We start from the raw sequence: 16,332 nt of genomic DNA, 5'->3' as shown, positions 1-16,332 counted from the left end.
CCACAGATGTCTGCTGATCACAGTTTGAAAACGACTGTTCTCAAGCCATCCTGAAGTTGAATTCCTTTGAAAAAGTCTTGCTAACTTTGTCTGCTTCTGTTTCTGTAAGTCTAATACCTGGTACAACACACCTGCATACCTGAGATTGATCTGCTCTAGTAATTGGAAGGAATTCCTGGCTGGGTTTAGATTTGTCTTTGCATTCTGTATCATCCACTTCTGAGGGTAGCGTTGCAGATCATCAGAGTGGAAAGAGATTCACGTACATAAGCACCGAGGGAAAACTTACTTATTAAATTGTTGTAACTGATTTTGCCTGTGCAAAGCAAGCCTGGAGCTCTGTCTCAGGGTCTAAACCTTTAAACTTGGCACAATTCCCTGTGTGAGAACATGGCAAGGAGAGCTTTGCATTTGACAACAATACTCTGCTCTTTGACAGCAGTGCTGAGATTTCTCCATGTGTCTCTAATGATCTATTCATCTGGTACATGCTCCTACCACAGCCCTCTCCATGCCCAGACAGTGAGTCCTTTCATGAAGGAGAAGTGCAGAGTCATATTTCTGAGTGCAAATTGGCCAGGGGATTTATTTGTAGTGTAGGCTCGGCCAAGCTAATTTCTCTCAACAGCTACGCTGCGAGTGAGCCACACAGAGCTGGAACAGGGAAGGTGTAAGCGAATACCAGTGTGTACATTGCCAGCAGACGGAGGAGCTGAGGGCTGGCCCTCATCTATTGGAGGGCAAGTTATGCAGAGGGCCAGGAGTTCTTCAGCCAAATGCTGGGTGTCCTCCACTTTGTCTTGATGTCTTTCATGATTAGACACTTCCATAGGATGGTGCAACAGAAATACAATGCTTTGCACTGGGCTCATTGGCCTGCATGCCCCATGAGTGCTAAGAAGAATCCCAGCCTTCTGGAAGTTGATGGGATACTTGTCACGGTTGCTGGTATCGCTACTGGGAGACTCTCTCTGGTTGTGCTGTTGCACTTGGGCAGTCTTGAACTTGGGATGGTGGCTGAGCCCAGACTTTACTCCTGCCTGCAACTCCCCTTTTCCAAGCCTTCGTGGGCAAAGCCGTATTGTTGCTTCTGGTGGAATGGATGAGTACCCATGGGGCATATGTATGCCTCAGCTTTTTCTGACTCTGTGCAGGTGTCGATCGAGGGAGCCGTCTCGGGAGGTGGGCACTAGGGTTGCAGAAAAGCACGAGGTCCTCCATTAAGCTGTGCAGGTTCAATACAGAGCACTGTAATATGACTGTTTTCCAAAAGCCTACAAAGGTGGAATTTTGCAAGCTGTTGCTCAGTGATTGTGTACCTGAATCCTCAAAGTCTTCCAGACTTGCTGAACTGGAAGATATCTCCTAGCATTTTTGCCACATTTTTTCAGAAATAGCTGCACGTACGCGAAATGTTTTACTGTTGAGGTTTTCTTTGTGGTGTTTCGGTGCACCTGAGTATGTAGGCAGGTAGCAACTTGTTGGAGACTAGGTCTGGAGGGCTTGTTGCTGTTGTCCTATTGACAGTCCTATTCAGCTTGCAGCAACAGCAAAGGAATTCCTGGTCCACTGGAGAGGCGCAGGGTCTGGATGGAGATCTGCCCTAAATGCAGAGCTGACTTCCAACAGATACACTGAGGTGGCAGTCCTATTGCCTGGTCTGCACAGGGATTTCGTTGAAAGGCTGCTAACAAAAAGTAGTGACTTTACTGTAGAGCAGCCCTGGTGTGTTTAAACCGCGCTAGAGGCTGACCAAGTGGCAGGGGAGGTATATCCTTGCAGTTCAGGGGCACTGGGGACTCTCATCATCGTGTTTGCCTGATGGCTCTTTCATTCGTTCTTGCTGGGGCGTGTTCCTTGCCCTCTGACCGACTGTCGGTTTGGGAGCCTGCACATCACTCGCAGAAGGTCTGTGGGATGCTGAGAGCACTTAGTGCAGCACAGCTTGTTTGACCAACCTGCCAGTCCTGTTTCATGGGCTAGTGGGAGTCCCAGCAGTTTGGTTACATTGAGTTTATACCTCTGCTTTCAATAGGAGAAAGTGATTTGAAAATGAATGCAGATCAGGGACTTACAGATGTGTGACAGTGCTGTGTCTTTATTACTTCTGCTCCACCTGTTTGAAGGGAAGGCATACACTTTTGCAAAGATAAATGAAAATTGTGAACTACTGAATAGAGTGAATGGCTTTCCTCAAATATCAGAAGGCCAGTGAGCTGTAATCTGAACGTCACTGGAGGTGAAAAAAATTCCCTGTGTATTTCAGCAATGTTTGCGTCAGGCTGTATACAGAGGTTGGAAGTTCCAGGGAGTCTCCTACTGATGTGAAAATATGAAATACCATTGATTTTCAGTGACTACTTAACTTTGAACATCTCCTGCCCTTCTAAGCATATCTATTTTTTCTCTTTCCAGAGGCAAAATCTTTCTGGATAGCCAAGTATCCTTTGCCACTTTGCTTGTAGGAAGAACAGTTTATGGCCTGTTCTGACATTTCTCTTGCGGTTCTTCCCTACTTTGAAGCAGACTTCTTCTCTAAATGCTAAATTTGGGTTTAATCTCAGAGAACACTGTTACTAGCATTCATTGAGTTCTTCCTCTGTCCTGTTTTGGTTTGAAATGCAAATCATTGTGTTCCTATTTTATATTTCTTATCGCCTCAAAGAAAAGCTGGCTGAAAACCTTTGGGAAGAACGTCTTTATTGTTGTATATCAGCAAAGTTTTCACATGAAAAGGTCAATTATTGTATAAAATTCACTCTAGTGTCACACAAAACATCCTGCTGGTTTCCACATCACAGAACAGATTCTCAACTGGTGAAAAACCTGAATTTTCCTTTGCTCCAGAATTAGCTAGGTGTGTTTCTTATTGCTGCTCAGACTCCCCCTAATTAGTGACATGATTTAATATATTCTGTTTCCATTTTCTTACATTGTTTCTGTCAGCCTGCACTGGACAAATGATGAAAAAATCACTTTTGTTTGTAGCCATTTAATTGTACGGTATTTGGATTACAACAAAAAGTGTTTCTATGTGTGTTAGAATTACTTTGATTAAGTCTTGTAGGATATGATTAGAATGAAAATCCATTCATAATGGAAAGGAAGTAATATTTTAAGTCAAGAGTTCCTAAAAATGTCTTGTCTGGAAAGGTACATTTTTAAACACTTTGGAAGAATGGAGCGTACTTGTCTCAACCACGTAACGTGGTTATGTTCAGCTAATCCTGTTCTCTTCAAATTGGCATAATCCTGAGATAAGTATCCCATTCTTCTTTGCCTGCTTCAAAGGAAGAGAAGTCTGTCGATCCCTACCAGTACTACAGTATGGGCAATGGCTTCATCCTCACCTCAGCAGAAGAGAGATCTTGGTTTGCAGAAGTAACAACAAGCTTTGGACCTTTATTGTAAGCTTGGAAGGGAGGTGAGGTTCAGGGAAAGGCAGGGAAGGTAAAGGAAGATGTAGAGAGGTATTAGGTTTTCTTTCCTGGCATGTTGTAAAACCTACTGTTACATTCTGAAAATCTCAATGTTGTGTATGTGGAACTGTAAAGAGTATAAGATACATACCTCCAGATGAAAGCTCTCACTGGGGGGCAGGGCTGGGAGGCAGGCACTGTGTGCTTACTGATACTTGCGTGTTATAACTTTTTGGGGAAAAGAAAAAAAAAAAGAAAAAAAAAAAAGAAAACCAAACTAAATTTAAAAAGTAAGTGGAATGACTTGGGTCTGCCTTTCCCTCCAATATGGGGCGTAAAGTGGTCCATTCTCTGAGTCTTCTTACTGGAGGCAAGGCAGTCTGTGGGAGCCTGGCACTCATTCTTCTGCAAGCTTGGTACAGAGACTGAGAGCTTTTCAGATATTTCTATTTTGGGGGGCTCCTTGGTAATGTGGTATGTGCCCATATTCAATATGCCTGTTGAAAAATCAGTGGTACTGAGTGCCTAAAGTTGAGCAGATTCTGCCCTTTAAAACCTATCCATTTTTGGTTACCAGAGCCAAGAATATTTCTAAATACCAGTGTTCCTTCCCAGTGGCTTACACGCTTTCATTAATCTTGAACAGCTGCATTAGCTGCTGTCTCAATTAGCATTGGTGGGAACAAGCTATCCCTTCAGAAATTACAGAACCATTGCAATTAATTCCTCATTTGAGCAAATTGATTTCAGAGGCTGGTCACAGCCCTGATCCTGCGCATATGTGATTTCCTGGGCTTCCCTTACGGGAGTTGTTCCCTTGAAGCCAAGTCTGCTTGGAGATATTCACAGGGTTAGATGCAGATGGTTTTTTGTTTCTTTTAAAGCTTTGTCTGTAGCAGGCGGACCACGGGGAGAACTAAAGCAAGACGAAGAGGGGATTTGGGATTGAAGTGGCAGGAACCTCCTTTGCCCTGCAAGAGAATTCCCCTTACACAGATGCCAGAGAAGCTGTTAAACATGGGGTTTTGACCACCAGCATGAGGCAGCCACAAGCAGCCCTAGCCTGATGGCTTTTCTGGGGAGATGTTGATTCCCCCATTGCGTCTGTGCCCACTGGGCTTAAGCTCATACCCGTTATGGCACTGTACTATCGGAGACAACCTGAGGATCTCGGGGAGTGAGAGACGAGAAAGTGAGAGATTTCTTGAGGTAGTTTGGAAAGAGCAAAGATCCTGGTGTGTACGAAAGTATGTACACACTTACATACATCTGTGAATCATTCTCTCACTTGGGCTTGGAAGACCATTGAAGGTTTTAAAATCACTGCTGCTGCCAGCAAAATCTATTATCCACAAGCTGTTGAAGGGCATGGGGAAAGAGTTAGAGAAGAGACATATTTGTTGCATTCCTGTACTGTGAGGTCCTGTTCTTGTACGGCTGCCCAGCCTGGAGAGTGTTGCTGCTCTTGTTGCTGGCTCCACACTCCCACACAACTCCGTGCCACTGATCTGGGCTCAGACCACCTCTCCGCTGGGAACTGACATCTTAGGGACCAAGTTAAAATAATTAAAAAACAAAAGAAGGTACTTCCAAAAGTCTGTCCTTAATTAAGGAAAACCCTAGAACAAATGCCAAGTCCCTATGAAGCCAAAAAGTCTTACACATACATTAAGATTTTTACACCTTGTTTAAATGCTTAAACAGTTTTTTGAACGTGGGCCTGAATGTTCAGGCATTATTAATGAAGTGTGTGAGCATAATTGTGCTAAAATAAGTGGTGGCAAGGAAGGTTTAAATCTGTCCAGTGTTTGAACTGCATTGTTGTGAGCTAGCTTGGTGGTGTCTCACGATGTGTTATCCTCTGATCCCATTGATATCTGTGAGATTTGAGGTATCAAGTCTCAGATTAATGCATGCAAGGTAGGGCTGGCTGTCCAGGGAGCAGCACAAACATCTGCAAAACGAAAGAGTATTTCTAATGAAAAGAAAATTGTTTATTAGCTGAGTCTCCTCAGTGCTGGGCGAGCAAGAGCCATACCTGCCTGTTGCTGGGGGAGTGCTTGAAAAGGTATAGTGAGCCCTGCTTGATTTGCTGCATTTTTGAGAAGATCCTGAGCGGGAGACCATGAGGTACTTGGCAGTAACAACTCCACTTGCTCCTCTGTGGTAAAGAAGGATGTTTTCACAGCTGAAATGAAACACTAGAGTTTGGGAAATGGGGGTATACTGCCCACCTGGGTGCTGAACAGCTTTTTACTTGTGCGTCAAGCCATGCTAGAGGCAGTAAAAGCTAGCTGCTTTGGGGTGGGTAGTGTGCTGTGGTCCTCAGGGGGAAGGTGGTAGAGGCATAGCTACGAAAGCTTTGTCTCAGGCTGTTGTAACGGTGCAGCCGCTTTCTGGTAGTTCTCCGCTGCCTTGGGAGACTCCCTCTCACTGGGTTTCAGAAATGTTTTGCCTCTGTCTTGTTTTGAATTTTTTTTCCTCCACTTTTAGGATCCATACCTTCCCTGCCAGTCTACCAGCTGCACTGTTTCCTAGTCAAGGTAATTCATCACTGGTTCACAGTGGAAACTGCCAGTTTGGTTGGTTTTATGTTTTGAATTGGTTTTCTAAGTCTGGCAGCATTCAAACAAAAAGGCGGGGAGAAATGACTCGTCTGTTACTTTATTTACCACTTGTTTTGGGAAATCTAAATCCAAATTTGTATTAGACTCATATTAGGACTCCATTGCTGGATTTTATTTTTTGTTATGTTTGGCAGGGCTGAATTCACACCCAGAATAAGCACAGTCATAAGTCAGGATAGCTTGTGTGACACTGAGCTCAGTTCTCCACTCAGGCCAGGGAGCTCTTGGAGCTGCCCAAAGTGACTGAAAGCCGAAGGCTTTCGCTGTAGGATCCAAACAATTCAGAGGCCTCTAGTGAGCCTTACGGAGCTAGAAGTACCTTGCTGTCTTCCCTAGTTCTGCTTTCTCTTTAGTTCAGGTTGTTAAAATTCACACGCTGTGCTCTGTTCATCACATGTCATTAGTGCTGTGGTAAAACACATTGGAGTGTTGTAGCAACTTGTTAGTAATGGCTAGTGCTGGATGAAGTAGCATGGCTTTTCTAATGCTCTGGGGTTTGAAATCCCTCCTGGTGTTTCCCCAGAGCGTCGGAGGAGCTCCCTGTGCGGTGCGCCATGGCTGCTAGCTCGGGGACAGGAGGTTGTCATGAACATGCTGAGTCCTGCTCTGAGGGCTGAGCTTTCCAGTAACCCTCTCAAAGTACGTGGTGGGGGCCAGCTTCGGCTATAGCCCTTATGGCAAGAGTGGGGGATGCAGCTCTGCTGACTCAAAGACCAAGCCATTTGGTGACAGCGCTTTTCTGACTAGCCAGATTCCTGATGAGAATTTATGCTTGTGGGAGGTAACTTCCTTAGGAATAAGTGTAGAATTCAGAGTTTCTTAATAAGCTGGAAGGTGGCAGGTCCAGTGGCCTTGCCAAACTTTAACAAACAGTAAGAGAGCTGGGTCTGAACTGCCATATTCCCAATAAGTCTGTATTATCTCTAATAAAACAGGAAAGATAGGGCTCCGCAGGTGAACTTCTTCCCATTCTGTCTCACTACTTCGAATGTGTGAGGGCACGGAGGGATTCTAGGTCCAATCCGAGTATTTGGGCCCCTCTGTTAGCACAAGTTGTGGAACACAGCATACAGAAAATATGCTTCCTCCATCACCATTTGTTTTGAGATGTAACCTCTCTCTGAACGCTTTTATTGCTGCTCTGTTCTGTGGAAGATGGCCAAGGTGAGCTACTGGTGCTTTTGTCACCAGTTTCTGTGTTGCAGTTGTTAGCAGTGATCTACTAACAGGGTTTCCATTGACTTTGGGCTTTGCTTTGGATGAGACCCTGTGGGTTTATGGCATGTGGCCAACCTATGGGTCTCGTTTCAGTGAAACTCAATATTGGACTACATCCCGTAGCAAGCTTTGTGGGTAGACTGAATCCCTGGCCTCGAGTGGAGAAAAAGCAGGAGAGACAGCTAAAATGGATATCTCTGGGTTTTCCTGGCACTTGGTTACATGCCCAACTCAGTCCTGCAGCGTGCAGAACCAGCAGGAGCCCTGGAAAGCCATGGACATCCTCCTCCTGTGAGCCATTCTCAATGCAACCCCAACCATCAGCAGCATCCTGATCGTTGTCATCTGTGATATGTGCTTGGCAGGGCAATGGGAAGGGCCCACTTGAGCCTGGGTGTCTGAGTTTGGCTCTCTTAGCTGTAGAGGGAGAACCCAACACCCTCCTCAAGCCCTACAGTCTTCAAAACACTGACAGAAGGGGAAAGGATCCTCTTTACAGCTTTAGTTTTGAGAACTAGCTGCCTCCAGGTCTGACTGTGCTTTGCAGTATACACTTCTTGAACGTGAAGTACTTACCCCTGTTCGAAGCCCTTCCTCCCTACATGCTTGCCAAAGGGAAGAGCTGGTAAACGTTAAATTCAGTAGGAAAATTACCGCAGGCCCCTGGCCATAGTTTCCCGCAACTTGTGTTATGGTGTGACCCGTACTCTGACAAGCCAGAGGCACACAGTGTTGGTGTTGTCCTGTGGTACTTTTCCTATACAGATGGTGAAGGTGAAAATTTTCTCCTCTGACCCAGTGCGTGAGGTAAATAAACTCTAAATAGCTTGGGAGAGCAGGCTGGGATATGAAGAAGTGAAAAAGGGTGATTCTTTTTTTTTTTTTTTTTTTTTCCCTTTTTTGGGGAGGAAAAGACGAGGACAACCATCAAAGCCTAAATTAACTCCCTCTTGCAAACATAGTATGAGGAGACATTATCAGGCTAAAAATATGAGCAGTCTGTAAAAGGAGCATTTTTCCTCATATGCTGCTACTCACATGTTACTTAATTAAAACAGTAGTCGCTTACTTTTCCACTATTCATGGTACTTGAGTTTTTTTGGGAGGGGGTACTTGCTGAGCATGGACAATGAGGGCTTGTGTCCATGGTAAGACTACTGGTTAAAGCCAAAGTAAATACTGAAGTGGTTATAGTTATGCCGACATAAGCCCCTATATGAACATTCTCACTCAAACTTTTCTAAAATTTAACTTCTATTTATTGGAAATGGGTTTAAATCTGAGTGGAAAAAGCTGCCATGTTACTGGAATAGGAGTGTCCATCTGGAGATCCGTTCCAGTTTAATTTATTAAACTTTCTTTTCTGAAAAGAGTGGCAGGAATTTAAATTTTTTTTTCCTTGTCACTCCACCAGTCTTTCCTGGTTGTTTTGCACAGGCTTTAGGTTGGAAATCTCACAGGAGACTTTTTTCTTTAAGTAAATTCTAGACATTGTTAATGAGCTCTTGAACATGAAGTTGCCTCCTTTTTAGTGCAAAGGTTCTTGACGTAACCTGTCCCTTTTGAGAGAAACCTGCTGTTTTAGTCTTCTCCCCCAGTTACTAGTTGCAGGCAGAGTGGGCTGGCTTTGAGCTGAGAGTTGCCTGCAGGGAATCTCTTGAACTTCATCAAGTCCCACACCTGGGAAGGAAGAGCCCTTTGCAGTGATGCAGGCTGGGGAGCAGCTCTGCCAGAAAGGCCTCAGGGGTCCTGTGGACCTATGGTGGACAGGAACCTGAGTGTGAGCCAGCGGTGTGCCCTGGTAATGAAGGTCAACTGCGTCCTGGGCAGCATGAACAGAAGTACAGCCTCCCCTCAAGGGGAGGGGTTATTCCCCTTTTGCTAGGCACTTGTTTGATCACATCCAGAATACTGCATCTGGTTTTGAGCCCCCTTGGTGAAGAAAGATGTTAACAAGTGTGAGCAAGTCCAGCAGAGAGCCATGAAGATGATGAGACCATGAAGTTGATGAGATGTTGGAGAATCATGGGTAAGGATTGTACTCCTTGCCAGCCATCTCACCTCTCCGCTTCCTCTGGCCTTGCACTTAACGTATCTTCTTGTAGCTCCTGCTTGGTCTTGACTGCACAAATGTTTCAAACTGATCCACTCAAAAAACATGATTGGAACCTGATGCCAGGCCAAGAATAATGCTGATGGACTCAAACTCAAATAATAGTACTGTGCTCACCAGCCTGCTTTCAAAAACATACAAAATAATAAAATCTAGGCACTGCCTTAGTCTAAGGGCCATGTGGACTGCTAAGCTGTGTTCTTGCTGAGCTAAGTGGAGCTGGGTTAAGGTGGCCCAGTCTCCTCACCCTATCGAGTACATACCATGGACCAGTAAGTATCAGAGGATGTAGGAAAAACATTTTTCCAGGAAAGGCAAGTGAGGAGGGATGATAAAATCTCTATGTGGCATGCTCTCACCATCAAACTTACTTGCTGGACATGCAGAGAAGCCCTGTTGGCCTGTGCTGCCTCTCTCCACTAGCACTGTTGTAGGAGGAGTTTGGGCAGACTGAAATTGCTTTTCTGCAGGTATTGGAGGTACTGCTTTACCTCACCTGCTGCAAACTGTTGTGGTTTAACCCCAGCCAGCAACTAAGCACCACAGAGCCGCTCGCTCACTGCCCCCCGGTGGGATGGGGGAGAGAATCAGAAGAGTAAAAGTGAGAAAACTCATGGGTTGAGATAAAAACAGTTTAATAGGTAAAGCAAAAGCTGCGCGCACAAGCAAAGCAAAGCAAGGAATTCATTCACTACTTCCCCTGGGCAGGCAGGTGTTCGGCCATCCCCAGGACAGCAGGGCTCCATCACGTGTAACGGTTACTTGGGAAGACAAACGCCATCATGCCGAACGTCACCCCCTTCCTTCTTCTTCCCCCAGTTTATATACAGAGCATGATGTCATATGGTATGGAATAGCCCTTTGGCCAGCCTGGGTCAGCCCCCCTGGCTGTGCTCCCTCCCAGCTTCTTGTGCCCCTGGCAGAGCATGGGAAGCTGAAAAGTCCTTGACTGGTGTAAACTCTGCTCAGCAAGAACCAAAATATCAGTGTGTTATCAACATTATTCTCATCCTAAACCCAAAACACAGCACTATACCAGCAACTAAGAAGAAAATTAACTCTATCCCATATGAAACCAGGACAAAACCTTTCCCAAAAGGAGTCGGCACAGGACGCTGCCAGCACAGCATCTTCCATGTGATGCTTTCTTACCCTTAGTTGATCAGATGAACAGTCTCATCCCTTGTCTCGCTGTACCAGACATGGCAGCAGCGTTGGCTGCTCTGTCCGTGTGTCTCAACCCTTCCTGACTGTCATCACCCAGGGAAAGGACAGTCAGTTTCCCAGAGCTGGGGAGATGGGCATCATGGGCAACAGACCACCAGTGGTGGTGGTGAGATCTGCAGGAGAGATGGCCTTAGCATCTTGAAAATGCATTAAGAATGAGCAGGGTCCAACTGGTTCATCTATCTGAGTTAGAGCACTAAAGTTTTAACTGTGTATTCAGCTTCTTGAAGTCCTACAAACTGTCTATTACAGAAGAAGCGCTTAAAACGGGGCATATCCTGACGTGCCTCTTATGGCTTGAGGTGCTCTCACTGCCAGTGGGAAGTCCCGCTTCTATTTTTATTTGCCTGTTTTTCTTGTGCAGGGGTTGTTATTTAAAAAAAAAGGGGGGGGGGAACTAGTGCCTGTTTTTCCATACAGTGGTATTGCAAACACCATAGCTGCTATTTTTTCTCGGGGATAGGTGGACTGATTCAGATATTACAATAGGAATAAGTGCTAATTTTGTTTGATCTTAAATGTGAATTGTTCTGAAACTGATAGTGATAATTACTTTTGGGAATGGCTTGGGTTGTTTGGGGTTTTTTTTGGTTGGGTTTTTTGTTTTGAGGCTCAAAGCTGGAAAAACAAAGGTTTGCCAAACTGCTAGTCATAGGGCATGTTTCATCCAGGGCGTGACAAACTTTATTGCCTTTTAGAACTTTTGGGCTTAGAAATGCTGCTGGGTGGACAGTCCCGGAGCCTTCAGTCCGTTATTTGTGCCAGAGCTTTTTCTCATCAATGTCCTTGGAAAGGTGTACTGGGATGTGAATTTACCTTCTACATAACAACACTGTTACAGCCTGGGCAGTAAAATGGCATTTTTCTTCTAGCAGTTTCCTTGTGAGTAGATCTAGAGATTCCTCCAGGCTCCCATTTGTGTGTCTCACTTCTGTCTAGAGGCTGTTAGCTGTTGGGGTCTTCTGGGGTGAATTTTGTCAAGGGCATGCTGCCCTACAAGGAGCAGGATGGAGAACCCCAGGTGCGGGGGTCTGATTGACTGTTGGGAAGCTCTTTCCCTAGGCAGCCCTTAGCACAGGGCAAGATCACGTAGTAGCAGTCTTCGGTGTGCTGTGCCCTTCTCTCAGGACAATGGTGTGTCCATGCAGTAAAACTTGCACGGCCTGACCTTACAGGAGCTGGAGACAAAGACATGATAGGAAAAGCATCCTTCAACCCCCTTGTTTTGCCTGGGGAAGCAAAGAAGGGCTAGCTATTGAGAGCAGCTAGCTTTTGAGGGCAGAGCTGCCGTAACTGTGTCAACCACTGTCTTTCAACTTTAAGGTTTCTTCTGCTAGTCAAAGTCTGGGGCTTCATGAAGCAACTCTGAGCGATTGAGGAAGCAGCATTCTCTCGCGTTAATAATTTTCTCTGGCGTTGAATGACTACATTTTTACTTTTTTTTGTCAAGGAAGTCGTGTTTTATTTGTGAACTTTGGGTTTCCATTGCACATCCCTGCAAACAGCTCCCCCACTAATACATTTTGGGCTTGTGTGTGTGCAAAGCTGCATGGAGAAAAATCTCCTGGCTGAGACACGGGAGCTGCCAGCGTAAGACCAAGACTAACTTGACGTGCGCACAGCTGAAGCGTCCCCTCTCCCTCCCCAGGCTGTAGCGAACCCCTCCACATCTCCCCACTGATCTTATGCAAGGTTAGAAGGACTGGGAATGAGGCTTGCTGAGGGAAATGGACACATGCACCTGACTCTATGGGATCTGTGTGCTTACTTTAAGGATTTGCAGGATCTTTAAGACTAGGCTGGACCTGGCAAAGAGTATGGTGTAAGATGGACTCCAATGTTTGTCAGGATGGCTACCATACTCTTTGCCTGGTTTGTGTGATGCCTAACTACAGTGTGGTCCCGCTGTGTGCAGGAGCTTCTTGGTGCCACTGCAGCTCCAGTGATGACCGTGAACAAAAAAACATTTTCACAGTTCTCCGGTATCTTAGGAATTTTGGAGCTGTGGTTCACTGACTGTACAGCTGGAGTGTGGGAGGAAAGCAGAACAAGACTAGTGAAATGTGCAGTGGCTGTGGGAGGCCCAAGCAAGTGTGCTAAAACAGAGGGTTGAGTGGATGAGCTGCAATCCATAAAATACATGGAGCAAGTCTGTCTTAGTCTGTTCTGCCAAGTCAGCACTATGACTGTTTTAGTCCAGTTAAACATCCTTGCCAGCTAGATTTGCAGTGCAGTCTGACCTGGGGTCTTGGTCAAAAGCAAACCCCAAAGTTACAACTAAACCCAGCCTTGCTCTGTCATAGGGGAGCAGTTAATAGCAAAGAAACCAGTGTCCATTCACTTGCTGAACTTCCATTATTTATTGTTTTAATAAACAGGAATAAATATTCAACAAATAAGCTTCCTGTCCATACATGATTGTGTTCTTCCGATCATAAATAAACTTAAAATCTGAATTCTTGATTATTTTTTAATTTAAAACAGGCTAAACCCCATGGGGTTGATATCTTCCGGTTGCATGAACTAGAAAAGGTTCATGCCCTGATTCTCATCTGGAGGATCATACGATGACTTGGGGTGGAAGTATTTTCCTGAAATAGCTTGGAGTAGCTCTAGGGTTTAGGAAGTGCCCCCTTTCTCCTTTCTGTGTGTCCTCCCCTAACTACAGGTATTTCTGGCTTCAAGTAGGGTGGAGGATGCTGTGTGAAGTGCCTTTGGGTCCCTGCAGCTGGAGGACAAAACAAGCAATATATAGCAGTTGATGGGGGCTTAGCACAGCCTTCCAATGCCCTCCCCTTAGGGATGTGTTTCACACCATCTTTGCTATCTCTCCATGGGACCTTTTGGGAGTATAAATACTCCCAGAGGAATATAAAGGGATTGTAAATTCTTGGTGGAGCTTGCAGAGCTGCACAGGCCACGTCCTACCATGGGGCTGTGCTTTCCTGTCTTCTGGCCAGGAAAAAACAAGCAGCGCTTTGGCTTAAGGGAATTTGCTGTGGGATCTGCCGTGACCACGTGAGTGGCCAGGTGTTGGATGTGGAAAGTCCTGGTCCCAGGGAAATGCATGCTGGAAAGGAGCAGCTGGGATGCAACTTGGCTCGCTCGCCCTGTAACCCGAAGGCTTGAGGATCCCAGGCGGAGATGAGCTTGTGGCTCCTTTGGGAGTGGTTCCACATGATTACTGTCAGAGACGTGGATCTGTGCATCCTGTTCCAGTTTCTGCAGCTACGCTGCTCAACCCTGAGGAAAAAACATTATTTGGATGCTTCTTTCAGGGAGGATGGCGGAGGCCATAGAGGAAGCAGGCGGGTTTCTCCCACCCCATTGTTTGAGACCGAGTGCTATTGCAGTGTTTTAACAGAATATAGCATCTGCGCAAAGCTCCTCCATGTGTTTTCACAAACTCGTAACCTCTGTGTCAGGAAACAGTAAGAAAGCAAGCTGCCTCGCTCTGAGCTGCAGTCTGGCTATAGCAGGGTAGGGGGAAGGACGTCTGGTGCTGATCCTGGTGTATGTTGAGCACCCCTGCCTTCCCCTGCCACCTCTGTGCTTAGCTTGGCCATACAGAGGGCAGTTTTGAGGGGCTGTACTAATTGCGGGTTGCAAATTGAAGGCAAGTGGCTTTCTAGGCCTTGGCTTTAATTATCCATGCTGTAGAGCAGTGAGTGAGGTGTCCCTTCCCTCTGCTAGCAGCGTGTTAGCAGGGGCTCCTCTCAGTGTCTTAGCAGAGCCCCCAGTCCTGGCACAAGTGATTCCTGGGCCATAGGGTGAGGCAGCGGTGTACATGTTCTGGCAGCTGAGCTGTGCAGCTTAAATGGTGGGCTCACAGGACGATAGAGCAAGCAGAGCAAAATCCTGGTGCTTCTAGAGACAGAACCTTTGCGGTTAGCTTACCTCAGGCCAGTCATCTTGAGGTGGCCTGTCTTGTCTTTTCCAGTGGATGAACTGAATGGAGTTTAGTGTCTGCTTGATGATAAAGCTGCTGTGATTCCTGTGAGGCAGGAGGAGATCAGCAAGAGGGGAGCGGTGTGCAAGCACACTGGCGTTAAGGGGGTGCTCTGTCTTTGTGGGGAAGTGGGGCTCTGCTGGGTACCTTAGCAAGGGCTTGCACATCCGTGGAGCTGCCCTGAGTTCTGCCAGGAGCTGGATGCACCTGTAAGAAACAGGTTCTGGCTCTGACTCATTTACCAGCTGGCAAAAGGCAAAGGACCAAAATCTTGTGTTAACAGGCTTCCTTTGTGCTCTCATTTTCCTAGGGCGGCCACCGACCACAATGTTGATAACACCACAGCAATCCTTAGAGAGTGGCTGAAGAACGTGCAGAACCTCTACCACGATGTGGAGTGGAGGCCGATGGAAGACCCCCAGTGAGTACTGCAGTGAGGGGCTGCCTGAAGCTGTTTGGCCTATATATCAAATTTTCTAGGTTTCTGTTTTCAAACCAGGAGATGTACTAAAGGTCTAAGCATTAAAATGTGGATATTTTTTTTTTTGTGGGGTCTGTCCTGTTAAAGTTGTGTTCTTATGGAGCCCATAAGAAGGTCTCTGACTTCAGTGATGCAACTCATGCAGAACTTTGGAAAAGAAAGCATTTTCCATTCAGTTACTTAGCATCTGCAGCTGCTGTCTTTGTATGGTAAACATATCACATCAAAAGCTACAGGGAATAAAAACTGTCATTCTTTATTTGCAAGGAAGTACAGAAAGCGTAGCCCATTCCCATGCTGTCTAAGAAAGGTCTGCCGGGACATCAAATATTCAGTAAGTTCTGAGCCAGAGAACTAGATTTAATTCGGTGTATTATGCCTTTGCATGACTTGCAGGATCATTGCTTTGAAATATGATGCTAGGTGTGTTGGGTTTTAATAGCCTTTTTTTTTTTTTTTTATATCAGCTGTTCCTTGTTTTGTTTGGTTTTGTATTTCTTCCATCAGGGCAAAGTACATCAGTTTCCCCTTTCTTGAGGCTTGCTTTTGCTTTCAAGGTCCTCAGTGCAGTGGTGGGGCATTTGTGGTACAAACCCACAGGGAATGCTTTTTTTATTGACTTTTTTTAATCCTTTCATTGAAATTGAGTTTTCTTAATCCTGTCAAACTTGGGGTTTTTAAGTTCTGTAAAAAGTTTTTGAAATTCTTAGCTCCTTCACTGGCCTATGCTGGCACTGTTTCAAAGTTGTGAACTTTTATTCCACATAGGGATCTGTCCCTGAGTTTCCTTCCATCTTTGTTACAAAGCATTTGCTTTTGGACCTCATCCTGAAAACAGAGACATGCGCATAACTTTGCTGACATGATTGGGCTCATGGGGTTGGGTGTTGGGTGTTTGTAGATTTAAGAGCTGTTATCAGGATGTGTTAACAGTTACTAATAATGCCCAGACCTTGAGGGAATCCAAATTGCCTTCATCTTTACATCCTCAACTCTGTTGATTCTACTGGGCTAAAGGAAGCTGCATTTATAGTTTTAAACGTAAAGCCTAGCTGAGGATAGATGACTTTTTACCAGAGGGTCAGATGAGGTAAATCAGCTTCAGTTCATTTGAGTGGGTGAACCTCTGCTTATGTCAGGTGAGGGCCTGCTGCTGCGGAAGAAACTCCTGGTTTTGATGGCGCTCTCTTGCTTGCGGCCGCTGGGTCGGCAGGAAATGCTGCAGCGCTGCTTGTTCTCCAGTGCCCTGTGTACACATGCCAGCACGAAACTTGGAATCGTTCTCCCTCAAAACCTTT

General features: G+C 45.7%; 1 protein-coding gene across 1 annotated transcript in view; it reads left to right on the top strand.

Annotated features, from left to right (window-relative positions):
- Positions 1-16,332, top strand: part of COLGALT2 (collagen beta(1-O)galactosyltransferase 2) — a 57,315-nt gene that overhangs the window by 22,154 nt on the left and 18,829 nt on the right. The window contains exon 2 of the mRNA XM_087731442.1: positions 14,864-14,974. Within this exon, the coding sequence (XP_087587568.1) occupies positions 14,864-14,974 (111 nt within the window). The remainder of the gene's footprint in view (positions 1-14,863; positions 14,975-16,332) is intronic.

This window comes from Nipponia nippon, unplaced genomic scaffold (genome assembly GCF_047370975.1).
Source record: "Nipponia nippon isolate SJK-2023a ecotype South Korea unplaced genomic scaffold, ASM4737097v1 scaffold_5, whole genome shotgun sequence".
NCBI classification, from domain to species: domain Eukaryota; kingdom Metazoa; phylum Chordata; class Aves; order Pelecaniformes; family Threskiornithidae; genus Nipponia; species Nipponia nippon.
The sequence above is the reverse complement of the archived record's forward strand: the minus strand, read 5'-3'. Positions and strand labels throughout refer to the sequence as shown.